The 23,987-nt window shown below is 45.8% G+C and overlaps 1 protein-coding gene across 3 annotated transcripts in view; it reads right to left on the reverse strand.

Annotated features, from left to right (window-relative positions):
* Positions 1-4,777: 4,777 nt before the first annotated feature.
* Positions 4,778-23,987, reverse strand: part of sfswap (splicing factor SWAP) — a 135,139-nt gene continuing 115,929 nt past the window's right edge. For all 3 annotated transcript variants that reach the window (XM_056290568.1, XM_056290569.1, XM_056290566.1), the window contains one exon: positions 4,778-7,898. In XM_056290568.1, coding sequence (XP_056146543.1) covers positions 7,833-7,898 — 66 coding nt within the window. In that variant the 3' untranslated portion in view covers positions 4,778-7,832. The remainder of the gene's footprint in view (positions 7,899-23,987) is intronic.

Below are 23,987 nucleotides of genomic sequence, written 5' to 3' on the forward strand. Positions count from 1 at the left end.
CCCCAGTTCCCCCCCCCCGAACAAGCGGCCCGACCAACCGACCGACCAGAGGAGGCGCTAGTGCAGCGACCAGGATACATACCCACATCCGGTTTCCCACCTGCAGACACGGCCAGTTGTGCCTGTAGGGGGCGCCCGACCAAGCCGGAGGTAACACGGGGATTCGAACCGGCGAGCCGCGTGTTGGTGGGCAACGGAATAGACCGCTACGCTACCCGGATGCCCATTCTGGCCATGATTTTTATCTTAACCTACATTATAAGCAGCTAGCTAGCGGGAAGTTTCTGTTCCTCTGCGCAATGTGCGGGCTGCACATTGAGACCAAGAGGAGGGGCTGCTCACAATCTGCCATTTACTAAATGCACTGCCACTCAAGAAAAAGTTGACCTATCTTCATCATATGGCAAACAAGAAGCAAGAAACAAGAACCAAAGGAATTGAATCAAGTGCAACTGGACTTGGTATACAACTGGTACCAAGTCCAGTTGCACTTGATTCAATTCCTTTGGATAACCATGACCTGGATGAATGAGAACATTCACAGACAAGAAACAAGAACAACTTCATTTTTATTGGTCGCGTTGTCAGATAATTAAATGTTTATCATCTTTTGCTGTGTATTTTTTATAAAAGAGAAGAGCACTGAAGCTGTAAAAAGACAATGGAGAGAAAGAGTGCTTCAGATGATCTCTCAGTATAACCAGAGTTAAGACCTATTCTGCTTAGGCAGGTCCTTATGAAAACAGACATCTTCCCCGTGGCCTCTTGGACGCCATTAAGCGAACAACTCAGTAAAGACTCACGTGCACTTATCACAGCCTGCTTCAGCCTGTGAGTTATGGTCACATATACACTGCTGTTATTAGCAGCGTGTCATCAGCCAACAATGGTGCTGAACGGATCAAATGGGTAATGAAGTGCTAACCGTCAGAGCCTGTGGCAAACACTGGATCATTATATCAACATCTGTTCACAGCCCCCTTCTCGTCTGAACATCTGGAATACCAGCCAGAGCAGCGATGCATTTTTAAATGCTTCGTGTTCACAGAAGGCATAAGGAACTTTCAGCTTGGCGAGAAAGGGGATCCTTCAGAGAAATCTCCACTTCCTGTTTGATTCACTTTACATCTCCTGTCCTCAGAGGGAGTGGACAATTACTCTGTGAAAACTGCTGCAGAGGCCTCATTTCTCTGTCTTATCAAAGCCAGCACAGCTGTACAGACAGATGACTGGCAATAATGATCGAATAAAAGTCTCTTTTCAGATGCACAAGATTGGCCAGGCGAACCGCTGAATTCCTAAACCCTTGTGTGATGCAGCACAAAGGCAAGGCACTCACAGATGGGAATAACGAGTGCCAAAAAAAAAACTGGTTTATTAGTCAGCTTCTATAAATCCTTAATATGGAGGGTTTCAGTCCATTTGCTGTGGGAGATGTCACCTCTGAATAGGCATGCATTTTGCTGAATTGCGAAGTTATGTTTTATTCCTTTGTGACAATTAGACTAGTGGGAATTAGCAGAGATTGCACATAAATGAACAATTTTCTGTCTTATAGTCCAATGTAAAATCAATTAAAAAAAACCTTTTGTCTTCCACAAAGAGGCAATGTACAGGGGGGACATGGCTGTGAAAATGAGGACTTTGATATTACCCCGCTTGACCTTTCTGATTCATACAGCGGAAACACAGCAAGAACGTAAAGTGAGGGATCACCAAAATTACACATGGCAGATGCTGGAGGAGATAAAACAGCCAAAGGCCTCTGGCCATCTTTCACAGCCTGGATGCATGTTAGTCTTACAGAGAGGGCCCCGGTAGTACAGACAGATAGCACTGATTCACAGGTATCAGGAATCAGGAACATTTACTTGTCATTTCATCCCATGCACACAGCAGTGCAACGCAAACGCAAAAACACATATCCAAACTACAAGAACACATATATCCAAACATATCCAAAAGTAAAACAAAAATAAAAATGACCGTCTAAGAGAGCGAACGCCAGGATGACTGTCGGAACTGCCGCTCTGCATGGGCTAGCAGTTAGCTTAGCCTGCCCCGCTTCCTCATTCTGTCAAGACTGCCCTCGGTGTTTCCTCCTCAGGTGCAGCTCCAGGCAGGGCAGTGGTCCCAGGGCCCACCAGACGCAGCAGACCAAGCCCTCCCAGCCAGACACCCTCGACACACCTCCCCGTACGCCAGGCGAGGCCTCCGCCAGACCGCCCTCGGTGTCATCGGAACTGCCCAGCTGCATGGGGTATGAGGTGCCATACAACACGTAATTCAAACTGTAACTTGCACACATTATTTTTTTCCCCCTCTTTTTCAGACAAGATGGTAATTAAACAAAGTAAAGTCAATTTGTCGAGTCGAACATTCATGATAGAATCTGACTAAACAAAGAAAAACGATAAAACATTTATGTGACGCCTCTGAGACTTGAAAGTTACCAGAATTAAGAATTTACTCAGGTGGTTGCCGATTCTCTGTTAGCTGCCATGGTTGAAAACCCAGCTCTCACATTTTCACTCACTCATCTATGCTGTCTGGTAATAAGTTAATTAAATATTCAGTTTCCCAGGATGACTTCTATTTTGCAAGAAACGGTTTCAGCTTCAAGCGAAAGCCTCACAGCTAAAATATTCTCCTGTACTGGAGACGGCGTTTCTTCTCTGGCATGCATAGGCACTTCTCAACAGGGTGTACGAGAAAGAGAGAGAGAGAGGGAGAGAGAGAGAGAGAGAGAGAGAGAGAGAGAGAGAGAGAGAGAGAGAGAGAGAGAGAGAGAGAGAGAGAGAGGGAGAGAGAGAGAGATCCGTAAAAGCAATGTGTAAGCATTTCATAATCGTATGTTCAAGGCAAAATGTATTTACTTGCAAGGTCAAGTTAAAAGCATGCCATACACCCTGCACTCAGGAACTCTTGTTTGGACATACGTATAGTGTGGATCCACTGGAAAACTCACACTAACCCATCACAACGTCCATCTATGTGTCTGAGACAGATTAGGGAGTTGTTCCTCATCCGATGCGAGGCTCTAAGGGCAGGATGTTGTGTTGCTGTAAAGCCCCTTGAGGCAAATTTGTGATACTGGGCTATACAAATGAAATTGACTTGACTTGACAAATTATACTTTCATTATTATGATTATTGTTTTTATTTATGGTTATTATGAGACGTTTATATGTAAAAGTGTGAGCGTTTCAGTTTCCAGTGTATTCCCCCTGTTGAATGTCAGACACCCAATTCACCAATGCAATCAAATTATCGGGCGATATCGGTTGCCACATCAGTGACAGGTTACCAGGTCCCAGTCTCAAAGGGTTTAATTCAATGCACGATTCAACGGTGAATGCTAGCTTCCTCTCAACCCATCCATTTTCTGGTGTTGCTTTCTCCTTTTCAGGGGTAGATGCTCTTCCCACTAGGCTTTGGGCAGAGACACCCTGAACCCTTATCCATGGTACCTATGTTCGTTTTACCTAAGGGTAATCTTTGTTCAAAATTTGAAGTCAAATTTTAGAATAATGAATCCCCCAATCTGTCTAACAGGGAACTAATCCATTCCAGAAATGTGAACCTGTAAATGTGTCTTTCTCTAATTGTGTTCTGTTGGGCCAAATTTAACCCCCCCCTCCTTTTCTCCCTAATTGTACTTGGCTAATTACCCAACTCCTCCGAGCCGTCCCGGTCGCTGCTCCACCCCCTCTGCCGATCCGGGGAGGGCTGCAGACTACCAGTGTCTCCTCCGATACGTGTGGAGTCGCCAGCCGCTTCTTTTCACCTGACAGTGAGGAGTTTCGCCAGGGGGGACGTAGCACGTGGGAGGATCCCGCTATTCCCCCCAGTTCCCCTCCCCTCTTTGAACAGGCACCCCGACTGACCAGAGGAGGCGCTAGTGCAGCGACTAGCACATAGATTCACATCCGGCTTTCCCGCCTGTAGACACGGCCAATTGTGTCTGTAGGGACGCCCGACCAAGCCGGAGGTAACACGGGGATTCAAACCACCGATGCCGTGTTGGTAGGCAATGGGATAGGCCGCTATACTACCCGTACGCCCGGTCAGATTAAGTGTTCAACATGCCAGCTAGCTAGCACTTGGCACATTTACACTTCCAAAGTAAGATTCAAAAGGTGGCAGGTAGGTGGAGGCAAGTCCGGCCTTTTCCTTTACCGACATCCTTCCGGTTTAGGTTAGGAGATCCTTCCGGTTTAGGTTAGAAGGAGATCCTTCCGGTTTAGGTTAGAAGGAGATCCTTCCGGTTTAGGTTAGAAGGAGATCCTTCCGGTTTAGGTTAGAAGGAGATCCTTCTCTCTAACGACGGCGTGTCTACCTTTTCCAGTCGCTGGTGTATTGATGGTTTGTGTTCACAGTGGTGTCTGGAGATGGGAGGGGGGAGGTGGGTGGAGTTGGGCTCTGCTTTGTTTTGATTCCCTTCCTTTGGAACGTGTACGGTTGTCAGTCCTGCACTACAGTTTGAAGACAGCGGGGGGGTAAAGGGGTACAGTATGCGGTTCGTGCTAGATTTTCAACACTCCCAGAAGGCCTCGGTCACTGAAGGTAAAGAGACATGGCAATTTGCTTCCAACCCCATCTCGTGACAACATACTCAAGCGCCAATGACCGACAGACTTGTCAAGTGCCAATGTCCAACAGACTCGTCATGAAATAAACTACAGTAAATGATCGTTTGGGTTGATTAGTAACCGTTACAAATCTCATCAGAAAGACAAAAACACCACAACAACAAAGGCCACTGGCAGAACATAATTCAGACTTTATTGATAAAATGAAAGTTCTGTACAAACATAGAACAGCCAGAGAAGGCCACCGAAGGCTGAATAAAACAATTTAAATCTGGTGCCGCGACAGAGAGAGAGGCAGACGGGGAGAGGGGAGAGAGGAGGAAAGGAGCGGAGATGGGTGGAAGATAGGGATGTGGGAAGAGAAAGAAACAACGAGCAGAACAACACAACCCTTCACAGAAGGAGAGAGCCGGCCCTCTGGCAAGGAACGGTTTCATATGCAAATTGCCGTGACCATTAACTTGAGTTTAAATGGCGATGTGTACTGTTCACAGAGGATTGGGGAGTGGTTGCATTGTAAGATGGCGACAGATGTATTCTCAGCCCCCCCCCCCTCCCCCCAGCCTCGGTTCAGGTCCCGTACCTGAATAATTGTCCAGGTACCGGAAAACACAGCAAGTTGAATCAGTTCATTTGGACACAATGTGTATTTATTTTTCTCCCCAATTGTATCCGGCCCAATTACCCCGCTCTTCCGAGCTGCCCCGGTTGCTGCTCCACCCCTTCTGCTGATCCGGGGAGGGCTGCAGACTACCACGTCTCCTCCGATACACGTGGAGTCGCCAGCCGCTTCTTTCCACCTGACGGCGAGGCGTTTCACCAGGGGGACGTAGCGTGTGGGAGGATCACGTTATTCCCCCCCCCAGTTCCCCCTCCCCCCTGAACAGGTGCCCCGACCGACCAATTGGGGTGGACCAATTTCTGGGGCAGGGTTTTTGGGTTTGAAAGCGACTGAGACGCGGTGTTTGGAAAATACCTGTCTCAACTGTTCTGACACTCCCACCACATACAGAATCACCACTGGTTTACACTTGGGCAGCTGTTGTCTTTCTCCTCTCTATGATCGGCTGGTACACTGCTTGGGCGTCTTCCTGGCTTTGACAAATGTCCAGTTAGGATAACTACACTTAACCGGGGCCTGTTTAATGTGGGATGCCTCCCCTTCTTCCCCGGCCGCTGTGTCGGTGGGGACGTTGTCAGCTCGGTGGTACAGCGTCCTGATGACTCCTAGTTTGTGCTCCAGTGGATGATGAGAGTCAAACCTTAAGTATTGATCAGTATGTGTTGGTGTGCGGTAAACATCTACAATCAAATGTCCCCCATCACCAATTGCAATTTCACAGTCTAAGAAGGCTAACCTGTCATTTTTCACATCCTCCCTGGTGAACTTGATGTGGGTGTCCACAGAGTTAATGTGGTTGGTGAAATGTGGTACATTCTGAGATTTAATTTTAACCCAGGTGTCGTCCACACATCTGAACCAATGGATAGGTGGTGTCCCTTGATAGGACACCAGAGCCTCTTTTCCACTTCTACCATATACAAGTTGGCCATTACAGGTGGGACTGGGGAACCCATAGCACACCCATGCCTCTGCCTATAGTACTGCCCCCTGTATGTGAAGTACGTGGACTGAAGACACAGCTTTAGGAACAGACACACTTGGTCAGTGTTAAGGGTGGTCCTATTGCTAAGGGTGGGGTCGTTTTGTAATTTCATGCGGAGTACCTCCACTGCTTCATCAACAGCAACACACCTGAAGCGAGACTTAATATCATAAGAGACCATTGTTTCATCTCCCTCCATAAAGACGCCCCTCACCATATCCACAAAATCCACAGTGTTGTGAATATGATCATTACTGCCTACCAACGGGTTGAGAACAGATGCCAGAAACTTAGACATGTTGTAGGTCACTGGGTTAATCATACAAGCAATAGATCGTAGTGGCACATCCTGTATATGTATCTTAGGTAACCCATACAGACTAGGTGTAGCTTCCCCTGGGCATAATCTGTGGTACAAAATTCTGTCAGTACCATTGTCCTGTTCTAACAGCTTCAGACAATCTGACACCTTTTTCTTGTAACCACTGCCTGGATCTCGTTTCAGGGGCTCATAAGTATTCATGTTGCTAAGTAGCATCATAATTTTCTCATGATAGTCTGTCTGATTTAATACAACAGCACATCTGTCTTTGTCAGCTGGAAGGATGATGATGTTATTGTCCTTACTGAGAGTCGTGAGAGCATTCCTCTCCTCTCGTCTCTACTGATGTTGGACGGCGGCGTCTTTGCATTGCTGAAGGAGGTGAAACTTTCGTCTGAAGATAGTGAAGATAGTATGGATCGCTGATTCCGTGGCTGTGATCAGTTCCACTAGCTGGACTTCCCTCGGCATGACAGCAAAATGTCCGTCTGCCGCTGAGGGTGCCGTCTGTTGTCTGCCGATGTCTCTGGCATGCGGCAAGTAGGTCAAATTTCTTTTACTGCCTGGTTTTTGACTTTTTGTGTTGAGCTAGATGAGCCTTATCTATGAATTCAATCACATTGGAAAGTGGTCTCATCTAGACGTGATGTGAGTCTCTGTTGGATCTGTGAGTCTCTGTTGGATCTCCTCTTCTTTGGCTTTCAAAGCATCAACGGTAAAATTACTTTGTCTCACTCGTTCGTTCAACAGCTGCCTCTGTGCCTTCTGGGGGATCTGGTTAGCTCAGTGGCCCTTGACCGAAGATTTCATTTGCAGGCTCTTAGGTGTAACCCCGCTCTGTCTGCATCTGAGGGCTGAATCTCAGGTGGTTCCTGTAGTCTGTCATCTTAGGTGCCGTTTGCTAGTACTCACGTACAACTTTAAGGCAATCCTCCCCGAAATGAGTCAAAATGTCTTCATGCATGCTCAATAATCCAGGTAAGAAAGTCAAAGAAAATGGAATCAGTTCATCTGGACACAACGTTTATTGACAGATAGGTTTCATTGCTCATGTAAGTGACCTCTCCAGTCTAATTTGACCGGAGGTGTCAACGTTCTTTGATTTTCTTACCTGGATTATTTAGCATGCACAAAGAAACCAAAAAAAAAACAAAAACAAAAAAAACCCAAAAAAAAAATCCACGTCAAACTGAATGCTGACTGGCCAGAAGGCAACGTTTAATATAGCAAGTGAGAGGGGTGAACGGTGGTTTCCTCGCCTCCAGTTTGAATTCAGCCTTGGTTTGTGACTGGTACAAAGCCAAAATGTCTTCATGAAGTCGGGGGATTGAAGGTTTTGGAGGCAGCAAGCATTGCTCGCACTTTGACCATCAGATCCTGAGAGAGAGAAAGCGAGAGAGCGAGCGAGAGAGAGAGAGAGAGAGAGAGAGAGAGAGAGAGCGAGAGAGAGAGAGAGAGAGAGAGAGAGAGAGAGAGAGAGAGAGAGAGAGAGAGGAAAACAGCAAGTGGCAGTGAAAAAAGGGAAAGAGAAGACAAATAGAAAAAAATTAATAAAATGACAGGAAACAGCTGCGCTCACATCCATTCACATCAACCACGTCGCTGGTAGAAGAGTTCAAAGTAGCAAAATCCAGGTTGGTCATAACACCCCAGCACTCCAGAGATCTGAAAATCAGGGGTGCCGAAATCGAGGTCAGAACAGGGGGAACATAGATGGCCTCCAAGGTCGTGGAGCAGGCTGTGAGCCGACTACCGCATGCCAATATTGTGGGAACATCTACTAAGGAAGGCAGGGAATTGGCACAACAAAGCCACATGCTGGGCCACAGTGAACACCATAGAAAGGAGGCACCTGGCACAGCAGGAGATACATAAAGTGGAGGAGGAACAGAAAAAGGCAAAACCAGTGCGGTTGGGAGCCCAGGGAACCTGGACAAGGTCACAAATGTCTGAAAGGAGCTTGTCATGGAGCGAGCTTTGGAGGATAGAACCTGCTAGAATACAGTTCCTTTTACGATCTGTCTGTGACGTGCTCCCATCCCTTCCCAACTTGCATCGTTGGGGCCTCACTGAGAACCCGAATTGCCCTCGCTGAGAGAAGCCTGGCACGATGGAACACGTCTTTACATCCTGCAATGTTGCTCTTTCACAGGGTCGCTTCATATGAAGGCATGCCCAAGTCCTCAGAGAGCTGGCAATCATCCTAAAGGACGCAAGGAGGAAGTAGAGGGCTCCCTCCAGAGGCTACCACATCAATTTGGTCATACCTTGGGAAGTTGGATCATCAAGACCAAGGGAGAAAAAAAAACCATCCTGGGGCAGGCCAGCACATGGGAGATGAAAGTGGACTTGGACCAATGGTTGGAATTCCCTCCTGACACCCCAGTCACCACTCTATTCTGGACGTAATCATCTGGGCAAAACAGGAAAGAAAGCTGGTGATGGTCGAGCTCACCATTCCTGGGGGGAGAGGTGTGAGGAGGCATACCATCACAAGCTCGCGAAGTTTTCGCGCCTGGCAGAAGAAGTCCGAGAGAAGGGATGGAGTCTCCGGGTCTACCAGGGGTAGTTGGGTGCCGTGGCTTCCCGGCCCAATCAACACTGATTGCCACCCAGGGCAAGAGAGACACCTTTTTCAGATATCTACAGGTCTGTCGCTTTGTTCGGAATACATTTACTGCATTTCCTATTTTATCTAGTGACTCACCCTGAGATAGTTTCATGGACCCACGCTTGTCTTTGAAAGGTGCAATTTCGGTCATTTACGCTCAAATTCACCTTCTTCGGTTAGAATCACTGAACTCCACAAAGGCTCGTCTAAATTAACTTTTGGATGAGATGCTGAAATGGGTACAGAGCTCTTCCATTTTTGCAAAACATGGCTTCATGCGGTGTAAGTTCATACACTGTACCCTTTACACCAACCCTTGACTGTCAAATATATGATGATTTATCTCCTGCCAGTGACAGGCGTCATCACACACTGGTTAATCTTATACACGTTCTGGCCCTGCCCGTCATTATGTAATTACTGCACAGAACTCTTAAACACTTTGTCAGTCATAATCGATGTGAACTTGATCCTAATGTTCTTAGTGCACTATTTGGTGTGTTGCCCTCCTCGCCTCTCCTCATCTAAAAAGAATGTAATCACTTTTACCACCTTACTTGCACAAAGGTTTATACTGATGAATTGGAAATCATGAGTACCTCCATCTCACTCGCACTGGATGCGAGATATTCTTTTTGTTTGTCCCAGCCCCCCCCCCTTTTCTCTCCAATTGTATCCAGCCAATTACCCCACTCTTCCGAGCCGTCCCGGTCGCTGCTCCACACCCTCTGCCGATCCGGGGAGGGCTGCAGACTACCACATGCCTCCTCCCATACATGTGGAGTCGCCGGTTGCTTCTTTTCACCTGACAGTGAGGAGATTCGCCAGGGGGACGGAGCTCATGGGAGGATCACACTATTCCCCCCAGTTGCCCCTCCCCCCTTAACAGGCGCCCCGACCGACCAGAGGAGGCGCTAGCACAGTGACCAGGACACATACCCACATCCGGCTTCCCACCCGCAGACACGGCCAACTGTGTCTGTAGGGATGCCTGACCAAGCTGGAGGTAACACGGGGATTATTTAATGAACAATACATATTAAACAAAACGAACTGTAACGATTGTGCAAAACAAACAATAGCGAAACACTCATAACCAACAGAGCACTCGTAAAATTGAGCCGGGCTATACATGATATGGCTAGCAGACATTTTTATTTTCTCCGTTTTTTTATTGCGGCAAACTCCTCTGCTGCTGACTTAAAATCAAAGGTGTCCAGAGTGTCTTTGCAGCTTGCAACGGGGATAAGCTGCATCACTCTCTCCTGGTCCAGCCGATTTCGTTACACCGCCTTAATTCTGTTCTGCAGAGAGTCTCTGCTGGCATGCTCAACACGGGCAAGACGCAGGCAATTTTAGCCAGTGTAGCCCAGTCGGGGTATAGCTCGCTGAACTCACATGTAAGCACTTTGCAGTGGACAGCGGTGTCATGGCGACGCCCATTATTTGGCCAAGAATAAGGTGGTAGTATCGCGCAATTAAAGAGCGGACCCCTATGGCGGAAAAGAGCACTGCAGGCTGTTAATGGGCTGTTTCGCTGTCAAAACAGAAATGTCAAGGTGAGGGATAGCCAACGTTATATCTAGGCTACGTTTTTTATGTGCATGCTGACCGCACATTTTGACCGGCAAGTTTTTATTTTTCCGGTTTTTCATAAATGTTACCAGTCAAAATCCGTTATTTACCGGCTAACGGAAACTGTGCTTCCCAAACCTCTACTCCCGAGGGACCTACTCAAGGGTTCTGTTTGTGGACTTCAGCTCGGCGTTCAACACCATCGCCCCAGATATCCTCCACTCCAAACTCACCCAGCTCACTACACCAGCCCCCATCTGCCAGTGGATTGAAAACTTCCTGACAGACAGGAGGCAGCTGGTGAGGCCGGGGAAAATCACATCCAGCACTGGTGCCCCCCAGGGATGTGTGCTCTCCCTCTACACAAATGACTGCACCTCAGGTGACCCATCTGTTAAAATCCTGAAGTTTGCAGACGACACAACCATCACTGACCTTATCTGGTGCGGCCATAACAACCTGGAGCAGAACACACTCAAAACAGTGGAGATGACAGTGGACTTCAGGAGGAGCCCCTCAACACTGCCCCCCCCCCCATAATCAACAGCACGGTGTCTACGGTGAAAACCTCCAGATTTCTGGGTTCTGTACTTAGCTTAATTTAAGAGCCATTTGCTATACCCAATCAGCTACACAGGAAATGGGACCTTTGACCCTGGCAGTGTCGGTACTGTTCTTACTGTTCTCTGGCCATTTTGTCACAGAAATTGACCTTTAACTGTTTACGTGTAAGTGTAATGGGCCAAAGAAAAGATGGAGGAAAGGAAGGAGCAATGAGGAGGAAATGAACATTCAAGCTATAGAACAAAGCTAGGATGAACACACAAAAAAAGGGGGGACAGTTTCTTGTAATCTCTCATTGCAAATGAATGGTTCTTTCATACAAAAAGTGTCAATAACACCTGAAAGAACAAATACTACTTCTATATACTGAGAGAGGACAGAAAATAGAGGAACCAAGACAGACAGACAGACAGATATGAGATATATTAAGCCTGACTCTCTGACAGAACCGAGGCTGCAGTTCGATGGGGGATAACTGAAGCAATTTTGAATGACACATGAAGTGAAAGATGCCTCGGTCTGGACCTCAGCAATTTAATCGAGGGGGAGCGGGGTGAGAAACACAGTCCAGCATTGAATAAGAGGCGGGGTATAAGTTCTCAGATGAGATGGGGTATGAGAGATGTTTGGAGACTTACACACAGACACACACTAACACTTTCATTCTCTAGAGTCCTTCGCCAGGAGAAGGAGTGAGTCTCAAATCCCATCTGGTTCAGAGTAGCTAATGTTGCAGCTCCACTGGGACCAAACATGGCATCTCCATTGACACTGTTGACTTCCTATCAGCTACAGTAGAAAATGCTATCAGGACCCTTGCCTGCATTACAAACACTTCCACATTCAGTACTAGACTGGTCCCTTACTAGAAAATACACTGCAAGCATTCTACATCCAGCACTACACTGGATACTCACTTGGATCTGATTTTGAAGATTTACAGATGAAACTACATAATATGTTTTTGTGTAAACACATTCTTGTAGAAGCAGTTCTTACCTCTTTTAAATTATAATGTATGTGTATGTCTTATGGGAATATAGATGATTTGACCTGATTTTTCTGGACATCCATCCATCCATTATCCAAACCGCTTATCCTGCTCTCAGGGTTGCGAGGAATGCTGGAGCCTATCCCAGCAGTCATTGGGCGGCAGGCGGGGAGACACCCTGGACAGGCCGCCAGGCCATCACAGGGCCAACATACACAAGGGTGTGCTCCCAAGGTTGGACTACGCCGGGGCTCGAACCAAGGACCTTCTTGCTGTGAGGTGACCATGCTAATCACTGCGCCACTGCCCTATTTTTTCTGGACATGAGAATCAAATTAATAACTTATTTAGAAATTGTTAAGGAGCTAGCTTTCAAATAAAGCACCCATGATGGAACCATGTTTTCCATCAAAGACAATGCAGCTGATGAACTTGGAAGCCAAAAATTTGAGATCGCACCTCAATTAACCATTTAGACAGTTCTTGATAGGCCATCGGTCTTTGCCGTTTCCAACTGACAAATAAACAAATCCATCTCATTTGTTGTTCCAGCTCATCTTTCATTTACAACAAATTCAGTCCTATTATTGTTACTGTATATGTGCAATGAATGATTTACCAAACAGAGACTAAGGGTACTTCAATCTGTTTTCTATGGAGAACATTTCCTTGCAGCCCTTGGCACATTTCTCGGTCACTGTGCGCTCAAATTTCACAGGGTTCCCAACTTTGCAGAATTTGCAGTTTCTGCAAAGTAAAATCCATAATAAGTGGTTTCTATAGATCATTATTATAGTATCATGTTATAAAGCAAAGGGCAGCACAGTGGCACAGTGGTTAGCGCGGTCGCCTCACAGCAAGAAGGTCTTGGGTTCGAGCCCTGGGTAGTCCAGCCTTGGTGGGTCATCCTGGGTCGTCCTCTGTGTGCAATTTGCATGTTCTCCCCGTGTTTGTGTGGGTTTCCTGCAGGGGCTCCGGTTTCCTCCCACAGTCCAAAGACAGGTCTGGTGAATTGGCCGTACTAAATTGTCCCTAGGGAATGAATGTTTGTGTGTGTGTGTGTCGGGCCCTGTGATGGCCTGGCGGCCTGTCCAGGATGTGTCCCCGCCTGCCGCCCAATGACTGTTGGAATAGGCTCCAGCATCCCCGCGACCCTGAGTGCAGGATAAGTGGTTCAGCTAATGGATGGATGGATGGATGGCTGTTATAAAGCTGGTGATAATGTCACAAAAGGACACTTCCTGTCCGAGATACAGTCACAAGTAAATCCATGACATGCACGCATTTTACGAGCTAAAAAGACGAGCTCTCCACTGTCCCAAACTCTGTCATAAACAGGCCTCTTACTGAACAGACACATCTATGCACTAAGACAGGAAGTGCCATTAAAATCATCAAAAATAATTTCACCCGTATTAATTTCACGAGGGAAAATTGCTCGGTCAATTTGTTGAGATGCAGGCTATGAGGAAATGGCTGGTTTTATGCCAAGCCTACGGGGAAACGGCTGAAGGGCAGGGGCATGAGGATGGGAAGTGGTTATCTTATATAACAGAAGATCTCAATGCCCCGACTGTGAAACTGCAAGGACACGAGAAAGTGCTCACAAATGCATCTGCTGCAGTTAGTCTTCCCACACTGAAGTGAAAACATAAAAGTCCATCTTATTTATTGCCAATCATACAAATGCAACTGAATTTTGCTCTCAGTGAAATATCACTAAGTCGCATAGGTGGTGCAAAACTCTTGCAAAGAGTTGGATGGGTGAATAAAAAAGATCACAGTGACAATTAGCTTAAGATCTGGACACTGAGGAACTATTTCAAATTGATTACTCGCTGATGTAAACAGTGTGCAAAAACACTTACAGGTATAACAGAGTCAACTGAAAATTTACTACAAGGTGCTATCAGTTGGGTTGGGAAAGCAGCTCCCGGAGCTGCTTAACTCGCCCCCATCCTCTACCAACCGAGTGATAGTGCATGTGGGGACAAACGATGCAGCTTGTCAGCGGTCTGAACTAAGAAAAAAAAAAAAGAAGAGGGATTTTAACAAGCTTTTTACATTCTTCTGGAAAATCTGTTTTTATTTCCGGTCCTATTCCCACAGCGGCCCGTGAAGTTGGGCTCTTCAGCAGACTCCTCAGCCTCCACACTTGGCTCCAGCCCACCTGCAGAGCTCATGCTTTGGGCTTTATTGAGAATTTTGATTTGTTTTGGGAACACGTTTTTCCTTTTTTAAAAGAGATGATATCCGTCCCTAACAAGCTGGGCGGCTGCATATTAGCAGCCAATTTCCATTACGCCACGCGGTCCTGCATTCATGAACGACTATTTACACTCCACACAGTCCCTCCAGTTAGTTCCATAAGTGGAGATGAAAAAACAAAAAACCTTTGTTACACGAAATATGTCTCCAGTTGGTTATCACCTGTTGCCCTGTGTAATCCGGTTCTTCTCAAGGTGAGTTCTCTCTCATGGCTCTTACAATATTCCTGTTAGGAGTAAGCCATTTTGTGCTAGGAGTAGGCCATTTGATTACAGTCTGCTGTAGTGATTCCAGTCAAACTATACCCCTTATTCCAGTTGTTTCTCTCTTTTGTCCCCTCCACTTCAAATAAATCTTTCATTCTCGACGATTTAATTACGTCCCTCAGCCTTGACTTCCTGTTTCTTCCTGAGACCTGGCCTAAACCTGGGGAGTGCTCCCCTCTAGTGGAGCTCTGCCCACCCAGCTATAGTTTTCAGAGTACACCCAGGTTAACAGGCCGTGGTGGGTGTATAGCAGCTGCCTTTAAGAATCATTATACTCGTGTTCCTTTTACTTTTGGTTCTTTTAACTTTTGAAATCTTAACTTTTAAAATTGGGTGTGATAACACAATTTGCTGTATAATCCTTTACCGACCTCCCCAATTCATCTACAGGTTTTCTCAATGAATTCTCTGAGGTATTGTCCTCTCTTGTTCTTAAATCTGATAGGGCCATTATAGTTGGTGATTTTAACATTAATATTGATAATCCTTTTAACTCATTTGTCATGGATATTTTAACCGTTTCTAAATCTTTTAACCCTGTGCAGCATGTCACTGGCCCCACACATAACCGTGGGCACACCCTTGATTTAGTTTTCACCGTGAACATGTCTCTTAATTCCCCGAATAACACCGGTTTTGTTTCTGACCATAAATGTATTACCTTTGATGCTTCTTTATCACCTACTACAATACCTCAGAAACGCACAATAAACTCTCACAACTTTCATAAGCAGTCAGCAGCCATGTTTTCTAGGTACTTTTCCAGTCTGGCCAGCTGCCCTCTTCACTTCGCCAACATTCATGACCAAGTTAGTTGTTTTAGTGATAACAACATATAATAATCTATTTGGTCCTACAGATTAAATGAGAAATAAACCTCATATAGCAGGGATATAATCACTAGGATTTCACTAAACCTCTGCTGAACTGATCTCCCTCGCCACTGTCATCAACTTTTCCATAAGGAGAGGATGATGCTACTTTGAAGTGGCTGTCTTTATTTCCTACGAGGAGCCGTATCAAGAATCTAATTATCTAACTTCCTGTGCTTAACTCTCTACTTTTCATTAGATTGGATTAGATCAGATGAGACATTAATTATCTCTGTGGGGGAAATTGGGTCATTCCCCCAGCAAATAATAGAACAGAGTAAAGACGACGATATAAATAAGAACATAAAAAATGGCGGGTGCTAATAACAAAACCAAAACAAGTAAAAAATATACTGCTTAAAAATCTATAACGTGCATGAAGGATATGCAAAACAAACTGCAGAATTTAGAGACAAAGAAAATGTATGAAAAGATTTGTCAGACAAGATTAAAACGAATAATGCTGTCATGCTCTTCTTACCCATTTTTCAGCATTTCTCCTCCAGTTTCTGTCCATACTTCTTACTCAGATGCTCTACCGTCTGTCTGTGCTGTTAACTTTTTAATTGCCCTTTTCCATGCTGTCTATACTGTTGTCCTATTGTCTGTGAGCTGTTTAATTGCATAAAATACTTCTGTCGCAATTTTCCCCTTATTCTTCAACTTCGTCAGCCAACCATATGATCTCCCCTAATCCAAGTGCAGCCTGTGCTAGAAAAGCCATAGAAACACACATAAAAACACACTTTTACCAACATAGACAGGGTTAGTACTGATTTTTATTTACCATTTCTGATTGACACTGGGATGAGCTAATTAAGTGACCTGTTGTTGCACAACCTAGCCAATAGGTGTACACTCCCAGCGTTCCCTGCTGGCTAATCTAGGGTCTGTAACTAAAGTGTCGTCCTTTATGTATGCTCAGTAATCCAGGTAAGAATCAGAATCATAATGAGAATACTTTATTCATCCCCGAGGGGAAAGAAGGTTTAATCAGTTCATGTTAACTTCCGTAAAACGTGATGTCATCAGCTACATTGGCTTGCAGCTTTGTCCACCTTCACATTTAAACCCCTGTATCACCCTGGGAAACAAAATGCAGACGCAGATGGACTGTCCTGCAGGCCTCAACGAGCGCTTGTTGATGACCCAAAATCTCAAAAAGAGCGAGAACGCATATATCAGTTAACCCAAGGTCATCTTTCTGAGCGTGAGAACATCGATGAAGCAGACCAAGCTGTCATGCGTGCTATTTGTGAAAGGCAGCTTGTCTATAGTTTCAGCCATGTCGACCAGAGCTATGCCAGTGGTGTTGCCCTTGGTGAAGCTCTCGCTCTGTCAGCTGACGCTGTGCCTTACAGCTATGGACAAGAGGATAAGCTCAGGGGATTGCCAGTTGTCCCTCATCCAACTGAGGCAGAGTTGATGAGTAAACAAAGAGCTGACCAATGTCCGAGGCATGTCATTCTCCAGATTGAGCAAGGGGTGAGGCCTCCACCTACATTAAGAGAGGAGCTTCCAGACCTCCCACTCCTGCTTCGAGAACTAGGTCTCTTGGAACTCCTAAATATCGTCTTGTACAGGAAGCGTCAAGTAGGGTCTTGAACATTCCTTACCAGCCAAGCTCCAGGAGAATTTCCTGACCAGCCTGCATGACTATATGGGTCACATGAGGATTGAGCGTACATTAAAATTTGTGAGGGCTAGGTTTTCCTGGCCAGGGATGGCTCTGGATGTAGAGTGGAAAGTAAAGACCTGTGGCAGGTATGTGCGGTCATTACCTGAAAAAAGTTATAACCTGAAAAAGCTACACCCTTGGTCAACATAAGCACCACAAGGCCTCTTGAACTCATCTGTTTGGACTTCCTCTCACTTGAACCGGACAAAAATGGGACCAAATACATCCTTGTGATCACAGATCACTTTACCAAGTGAAGGCCCATACAGTTCCAAGATTACTATGGCACACCTTTATTGTGCATTATGGGTTCCTGGAAAAGTTACACAGCGATCAGGGACCAGATTTTGAATATCACACAATCAAGGAGCTCTGTCCGGTGGCTAGCATACATTAGGTGAGGACTACCTCACACCATCCCAAGGGCAAACCTGTGGAGTGCTTCAATCGCACCTTACTGGACATGTTAGGCACTCTTCAAGACCAAGAGAAATCTCACTGGCGTGATTTTGTGAAGCCTCTGGTCCACGCCTACAATTGCACCAGGAATGAATTGACCGGGTTCATGCCTTATGAGTTAATGTTTGGGCGTCAGCCTCACCTGCCGGTCAACCTGGCATTCGGGTTGTCTGTGAAGGGGAAGCATCACCCATCACACCCGTGATACATGCAAAATCCTAAGTCCCACCTGGAACAGAGCTACAAGATAGCCACTGGTAACGGTGCCAAGATAGCAGAAAAGAATAAAACCAGTTTGACCGATGTGTAACTGCCTAGGAGTTGCAAGCTGGTGACTGAGTACTGGTCAGCAATGTTCGCATTAGAGGAAAACACAAGATTTCAGAAAAGAACCGGAACCCTCCCAGTCTATACCAACAGACCCGAAAACAAGGATGGTCCACTCAGAACCCTACGTAGGGACTTATTACTCCCTTGTGGTTACCTCTGTACAGAAAAGAGTAATGAGCCTGTCCAGCAGACACAAAGACGCAGGGGAGGAGGATGAAGTCATGAATGATGAAAGTAGGCTGAAATTGTACAAAACTGTTTAAAATCACCTTGCTGTCCTGACGAAGGGTGCGTAGATTCGAATTGTTCAGTGGTGAGTAAAGAAGAAATACTAGCAGTTGATATAGGCATAATCTGTCTAAGAGAGAGGAGCGAAAATGTTCGCTAGCCGCTATGCTAATGTTTGCAGTGTAAAATGCCACAGACTTTCCTAATGAGTTAACACGTGATCTGTAGGGAAAACATGGTTAAACAAAACTCAATTTTGTTTCCCGGAAAATGTGTATGTTAATTTGTCAAGGTCCAATGTTTCCACAAGCTTAGGATAAATCAAATGCAATTTATGTTGCATGTTTATTAATTTTTATGACTGTGACTCTTGCTGTGAAGTTTTTTCTTGCTTTCTCATAGAGCTGCGGCGGCTCACCGTATAGTCAGTACAGGATACATTTATTTTGTGGTTTACGTAAACAAAGAAAATGATTTACATTATTTTTTTATTCAAACTGTTGTTCAATAAATATGATCTTAAACCTTAAACCAAGGTAAATTTTGGGCATGAATGCTGTTAATTTTGAAAGTTAGGAGTATTTCGATTAATTTACCATTGGAATTGAGATTCAGGATTTATAATTTTGTTGTGCAGCAGAGCTAGATGAAAATGAGATTTGAATCAGAGGTTTTAATAATATTTAGTGACGTTTTAAGCAAAGTGTTATACGTTAGGTATAACCTGCCGTGATAATTGTGTGTGGGTGTATCTTTATATGAATGTGTGACCTGTCTATAGGGGTTTTGGTAAATGCTGGATTTGGAGGCAAGTCCAGTGCCAGGAACACCCACTGAAGAATAGAGACTCCAGTTAACTGGATGGCGAGCCAACCTACAGGATCTTGAGAGAAATCATAAATATCTTTCCTGGTGCGGTATGACTGATAAATACACACACGAATTGGGCCCCAACAATCAATCCACTGACTTACACTTAAAGGAAAAAAAAAGACTGAGCTCAGAGACTTAAAGAGATTATTTTTTGTGCAACCTTTAATATTTTAGTTAATCGTTTTTGGGAAAATTTTGTACAGCACTTTTGAACTCTAAGTAATGTGTTCAATAAACGTTCATGCAAACTTATCTTTGTTGTTGTGTCTCCTTGCCGGTATTCAGACCTCGGGCTCAGGGCGTCCTAGTTTCCTGATACTGTTCCGCATTTCCTTCTATTGAGAATCCTCATTGATTGTTATTATATGTAACCAAGGCTACACAACACTCCTTTGCCCAGATGTCTTCATCTGTCTTGGCGGATAGAGAGAACAACTAGGGACCACTACGGCCTCCGTCTTTCTCTCAAGTCTGATCCAGCCACGCATCTCTGCACCTTTCCCATCTCTAGCAGCTGTGACCTTAAGGCCGGAGGAATGCTTCAAATGATCACGTGCTGTTACAGACAGATAATATTGGAAAACTCCTTTCCTGCGATCATATGGGGGGGGGGCAATTTCCCCCCCCTGAACTTTCTGAATTTTTCTAAACCAAGATACTGAAGTCAATTTATTTTTTGTACAGCCCAAACATCACAAATTACACGTTTGCCTCAGTGGGCTTTACAGCAATGTAACATCCAGTCCTTGGACCCTCGCGCTGGATAAGGAACAACTGCCTTAAACGAAACCCGCTTTAACAGGGAGAAAAAATACAAGAAACCTCAGGGAGAGCAACAGAGCAGGGATCCCTCCCCCAAGACGGACAGACGTGAAATGGATGTTGTGTGTAGCGACTAAAACAGATGACAGACAGCTTTTCGCCCCACCTTTGGCTTTAGCTATCAGGAAAAAGTATGACTGACTTTGCTGTCAGATGTGGTCAGATAGCGTGTCATGCCAACTAGTCTACCTTGCATGGTTGACACAATCGACGGTGTGTGCAAGGATGTGCAATGCGAGGCATTAATTGTGAAGAACTTTGGATAAAAGCACTGCATAAATGCAGTCCATTTACCATTCTAGCTAGCCTCAACTTCAAGGCCCCTGCCACATCTTCAGTCATCCGCCACACCAGGTCCAACTTTCCAAGCCAGTTCAAGCCAGCTCATTTCCCAGACCCAACCCTCAACTCAACTGCAAGCCTCAGGTCAGGCCTTTGTTCAAAGCCCTCAGGCCCCGAAGAGTCTCGCAGCAACCCACTTTCTCCAGGTTCATTCATGTATTGACTAAACTTCTGGATCGTCCGGCGCTCATCACAGACAACTCCTCTTCTTCATGGATTCACTGATGTCTGAATTGGGTACTTGACAGTTAGACTAGTTAGTTAAGACTTTGGATTATGCAAATTTGAACTGCCTGTCAAGAGCAGTGTTAGTCTTTGAAATTATCTTCGAAATGATCATCCATCATCATTATAGGCGTTCATGACAGCCAGACGACTCTCCCCATCAGTGAAACTTCACGTTGACTGTGTTTTGTTTGCTGTAATATTAAAACTGAGTTGCCTCCTTGGCCACAAACCACAAAGCTTTAAAGTTGATGAGACACTTTTAAAAGCTCACCCCCGCCCCCCGAGGTAAATCAGATGACTAGCTGAATGGTGCTGTCAGCGGAGGCAGGCAGGCAGGCGGGCAGGCAGGCGGCTTGGATAAGGTCAGAAACAGCAGCACGCTGACTCCAGCTGTAGCAGCTCAGTAGAAGAAGAGTGCTGGTGAGCTTGTGTAAGAAGATAATGTTATGTCACGACTTTTAGACTGGTGGCGATTATCTCACCCCGCTCCATCTGTCTCTCCCTCTTTACTCATTTTCATTCTGGCTCCTGTAGGAATTTCCCCATCCCCCTTTGTTTTAGCAATCCCACTCTCTTCCATCCTCCATCCATCCATTCATTATCCGAACCGCTTATCCTGCTCTCAGGGTCGTAGGGATGCTGGAGCCTATCCCAGCAGTCATTGGGGCTGCCAGGCCATCACACAGAACCGACACACACACACACACATTCATACCTAGGGACAATTTAGTACGGCCAAGTCACCTGACCTACATGTCTTTGGACTGTGGGAGAAAACTGGAGCACCTGAAGGAAACCCACACAGACACGGCGAGAACATGCCAACTCCACACAGAGGACGACCCGGGATGACCCGGGACGCCCCCCTCCCCCCAAGGTTGGACTACCCCGGGGCTCGAACCCAGGACCTTCTTACTGTGAGGCGACTGCACTAACCGCTGCGCCACCCCTTTTCCATCCTATATCATCTTTTTCCTGCTCTGTCTGTCCCATTATCCCTTTTTCTTTGCCATATCTTTTCTTTCTTTCTCTCTATCGCATCTCTTTTTTTAATCTTTGTCTCTCACTTCCTTTATATCTGTCGCAGTTTTGATCTCAGCAAAATCTCCTCCTGTCACCTTTCAACAAGCAAACCTCAAACAAGCTGCTACAAACATAAAAACACACACACACACACACAGAGGAAGAGCCACAAACCCTGTCAGGCTGGTGGGGAAATAAATGCACCACTTAATCCTCCTACACATGCTGCAGTGGCCAGAGTCAGAAACTGACCCCAGGTAAGAGGCAGAAACTGACCCCGGGTCAGAGATGAGCTACTTGACAGAATGCAAACGAGGAATGTGTTCGGCGCCACCGATTTACTGGCACTGTGAAAATCTTAACTTGCATGGGGGTGGGGATCTCCAGGCACCTCACGATTCGATTCGATCCCGACTCAGAGGGCTACGATGCCACTATAAAACCATTATTGATGCATCTTGATGCGTCAACATTTTTGATTTCTTATACACGATTTATTTTTTCTCACTGTGTGACTACTTGCTACTTTTAAAACATATTTGTAATGATCCATAATTAAAATAAACACATTGATTTAATTCCATTACCTTTTATTAACACAGTAACAAACAGAAGAGATGTGTTAGCTGAAAGGTCAAGTTTCCCAGCACTGCAAAGAACCAGTGAGAAAAGTGTGCCTGCAGCAGCATCCCTATTGTAAATCAACACGGGCTTCAGCAAGATTTCAGCAGTCGCTTGATAAAATAAAAAGCTGCCCTCATTCACAAATGAATAATCAAGACTGCAACCGAAATCCTACTGTTATGGGCAATGAGCACAGAATCCATCCATCCATCCATCCATCCATCCATCCATCCATCCATCCATCCATCCATCCATCCATCCATCCAAACTGCTTATCCTGCTCTCAGGGTTGTGGGGATGCTGGAGCCTATCCCAGCAGTCATTGGCCGGCAGGCGGGGAGACACCCTGGACAGGCCGCCAGTCCATCACAGGGCTGACACACAAACACACACCTAGGGACAATTTAGTACGGCTGATTCACCTGACCTACATGTCTTTGGACTGTGGGAGGAAACCGGAGCCCCCGGAGGAAACCCACGCAGACACGGGGAGAACATGCAAACTCCACACAGAGGACGACTGGGGACGACCGCCAAGGTTGGACTACCCCGGGAATCGAGAATCGAACCCAGGACCTTCTAGCTGTGAGGTGACCACACTAACCACTGCACCACCGTGCCACCAGCACAAAATCCCCAGACAAAAAAAAAAAAAAATGCCGTATATTAAAATCAAAAACAGGTTTCATACAAAAACAACAGAATTCTGTACCAGCTCTCATACAAAACTAATATGTGGCAAAACAATAAATAATGTATAAAATACAAATAATAGGCCACAATGAAATCGTGGAAATGCATGGGAGTGCAACACAGCAAATGGGCTTAGCTGGTGAATTTGTGTAAGAACAGGCGTTTTTGTGTAAGAACAGGAGTTGGTCTACATGCTGCCCCGGTGTGCCCCGGTGTGCAGTAACTACATCCCCCCGCACGAGCTGCCAGTCATCGGTAATAAGGTGCGCCTTTACGGTGACATAAGATTCTGTAGCAACGGATGTCCACGCATCGCATGTCATTACCATCCTACCCGCTTTCCTCAACGATTCCCTGACTGGTTTTGGCTTCATTGTCGGTGAAAAAAAGGTCGAGATGGGACGTTGCATCTCGGCTCCAAAGTGCGCAGCACAGGGCGAACGCCCCGGTTCTCAATGACCGAGTAGGGGCGCAAACCGTCGGCAATAAAAGTTGCGATCGATTTTGTGATTCGCTTCGCCCTTTCCGAGCTCAGTGGAAGCTTTGATATCGCTTGTTCAATTGTTCTCCGGTTGGCAGCGACTACGACCTGCTGTTTTTCCTCCAACTCTGGGTGGAAACGTGAAATATGGTTTCTCAAGTTTGTTGTGCTCCTAAAACATTTTATTTTAGTTAGACACAACTTGCATACAGCGTGGCTCTTGTCCAGCTCCCTGTTCCCTTCAACGTCGCAGAAGCCAAAATGCTTCCATACGCTGGCTTTTAAGCCGGAGGGTGCCGGTCGGACTGTATCCAACTTCGGTTGCTCACGCTCAGCCATCCTCACCAAACCTGAAGTAGCTTAGCTTAGAACGTAAACACGACACATGCTTTACATCTGTTACGTTTCACCATCCAGTTGGTTCAGCGGCAGCCGTACAGCCCAGTCAAGACTTGAGCTTTAAATATCCGATTATTGAGTTTTCTGCATTGAGACATAACCTTGTATGAGAGAATCTTGATGCAGTTACCCCCCCCCC

The sequence above is a fragment of the Lampris incognitus genome, chromosome 12, assembly GCF_029633865.1.
Source record: "Lampris incognitus isolate fLamInc1 chromosome 12, fLamInc1.hap2, whole genome shotgun sequence".
Lineage (NCBI taxonomy): Eukaryota > Metazoa > Chordata > Actinopteri > Lampriformes > Lampridae > Lampris > Lampris incognitus.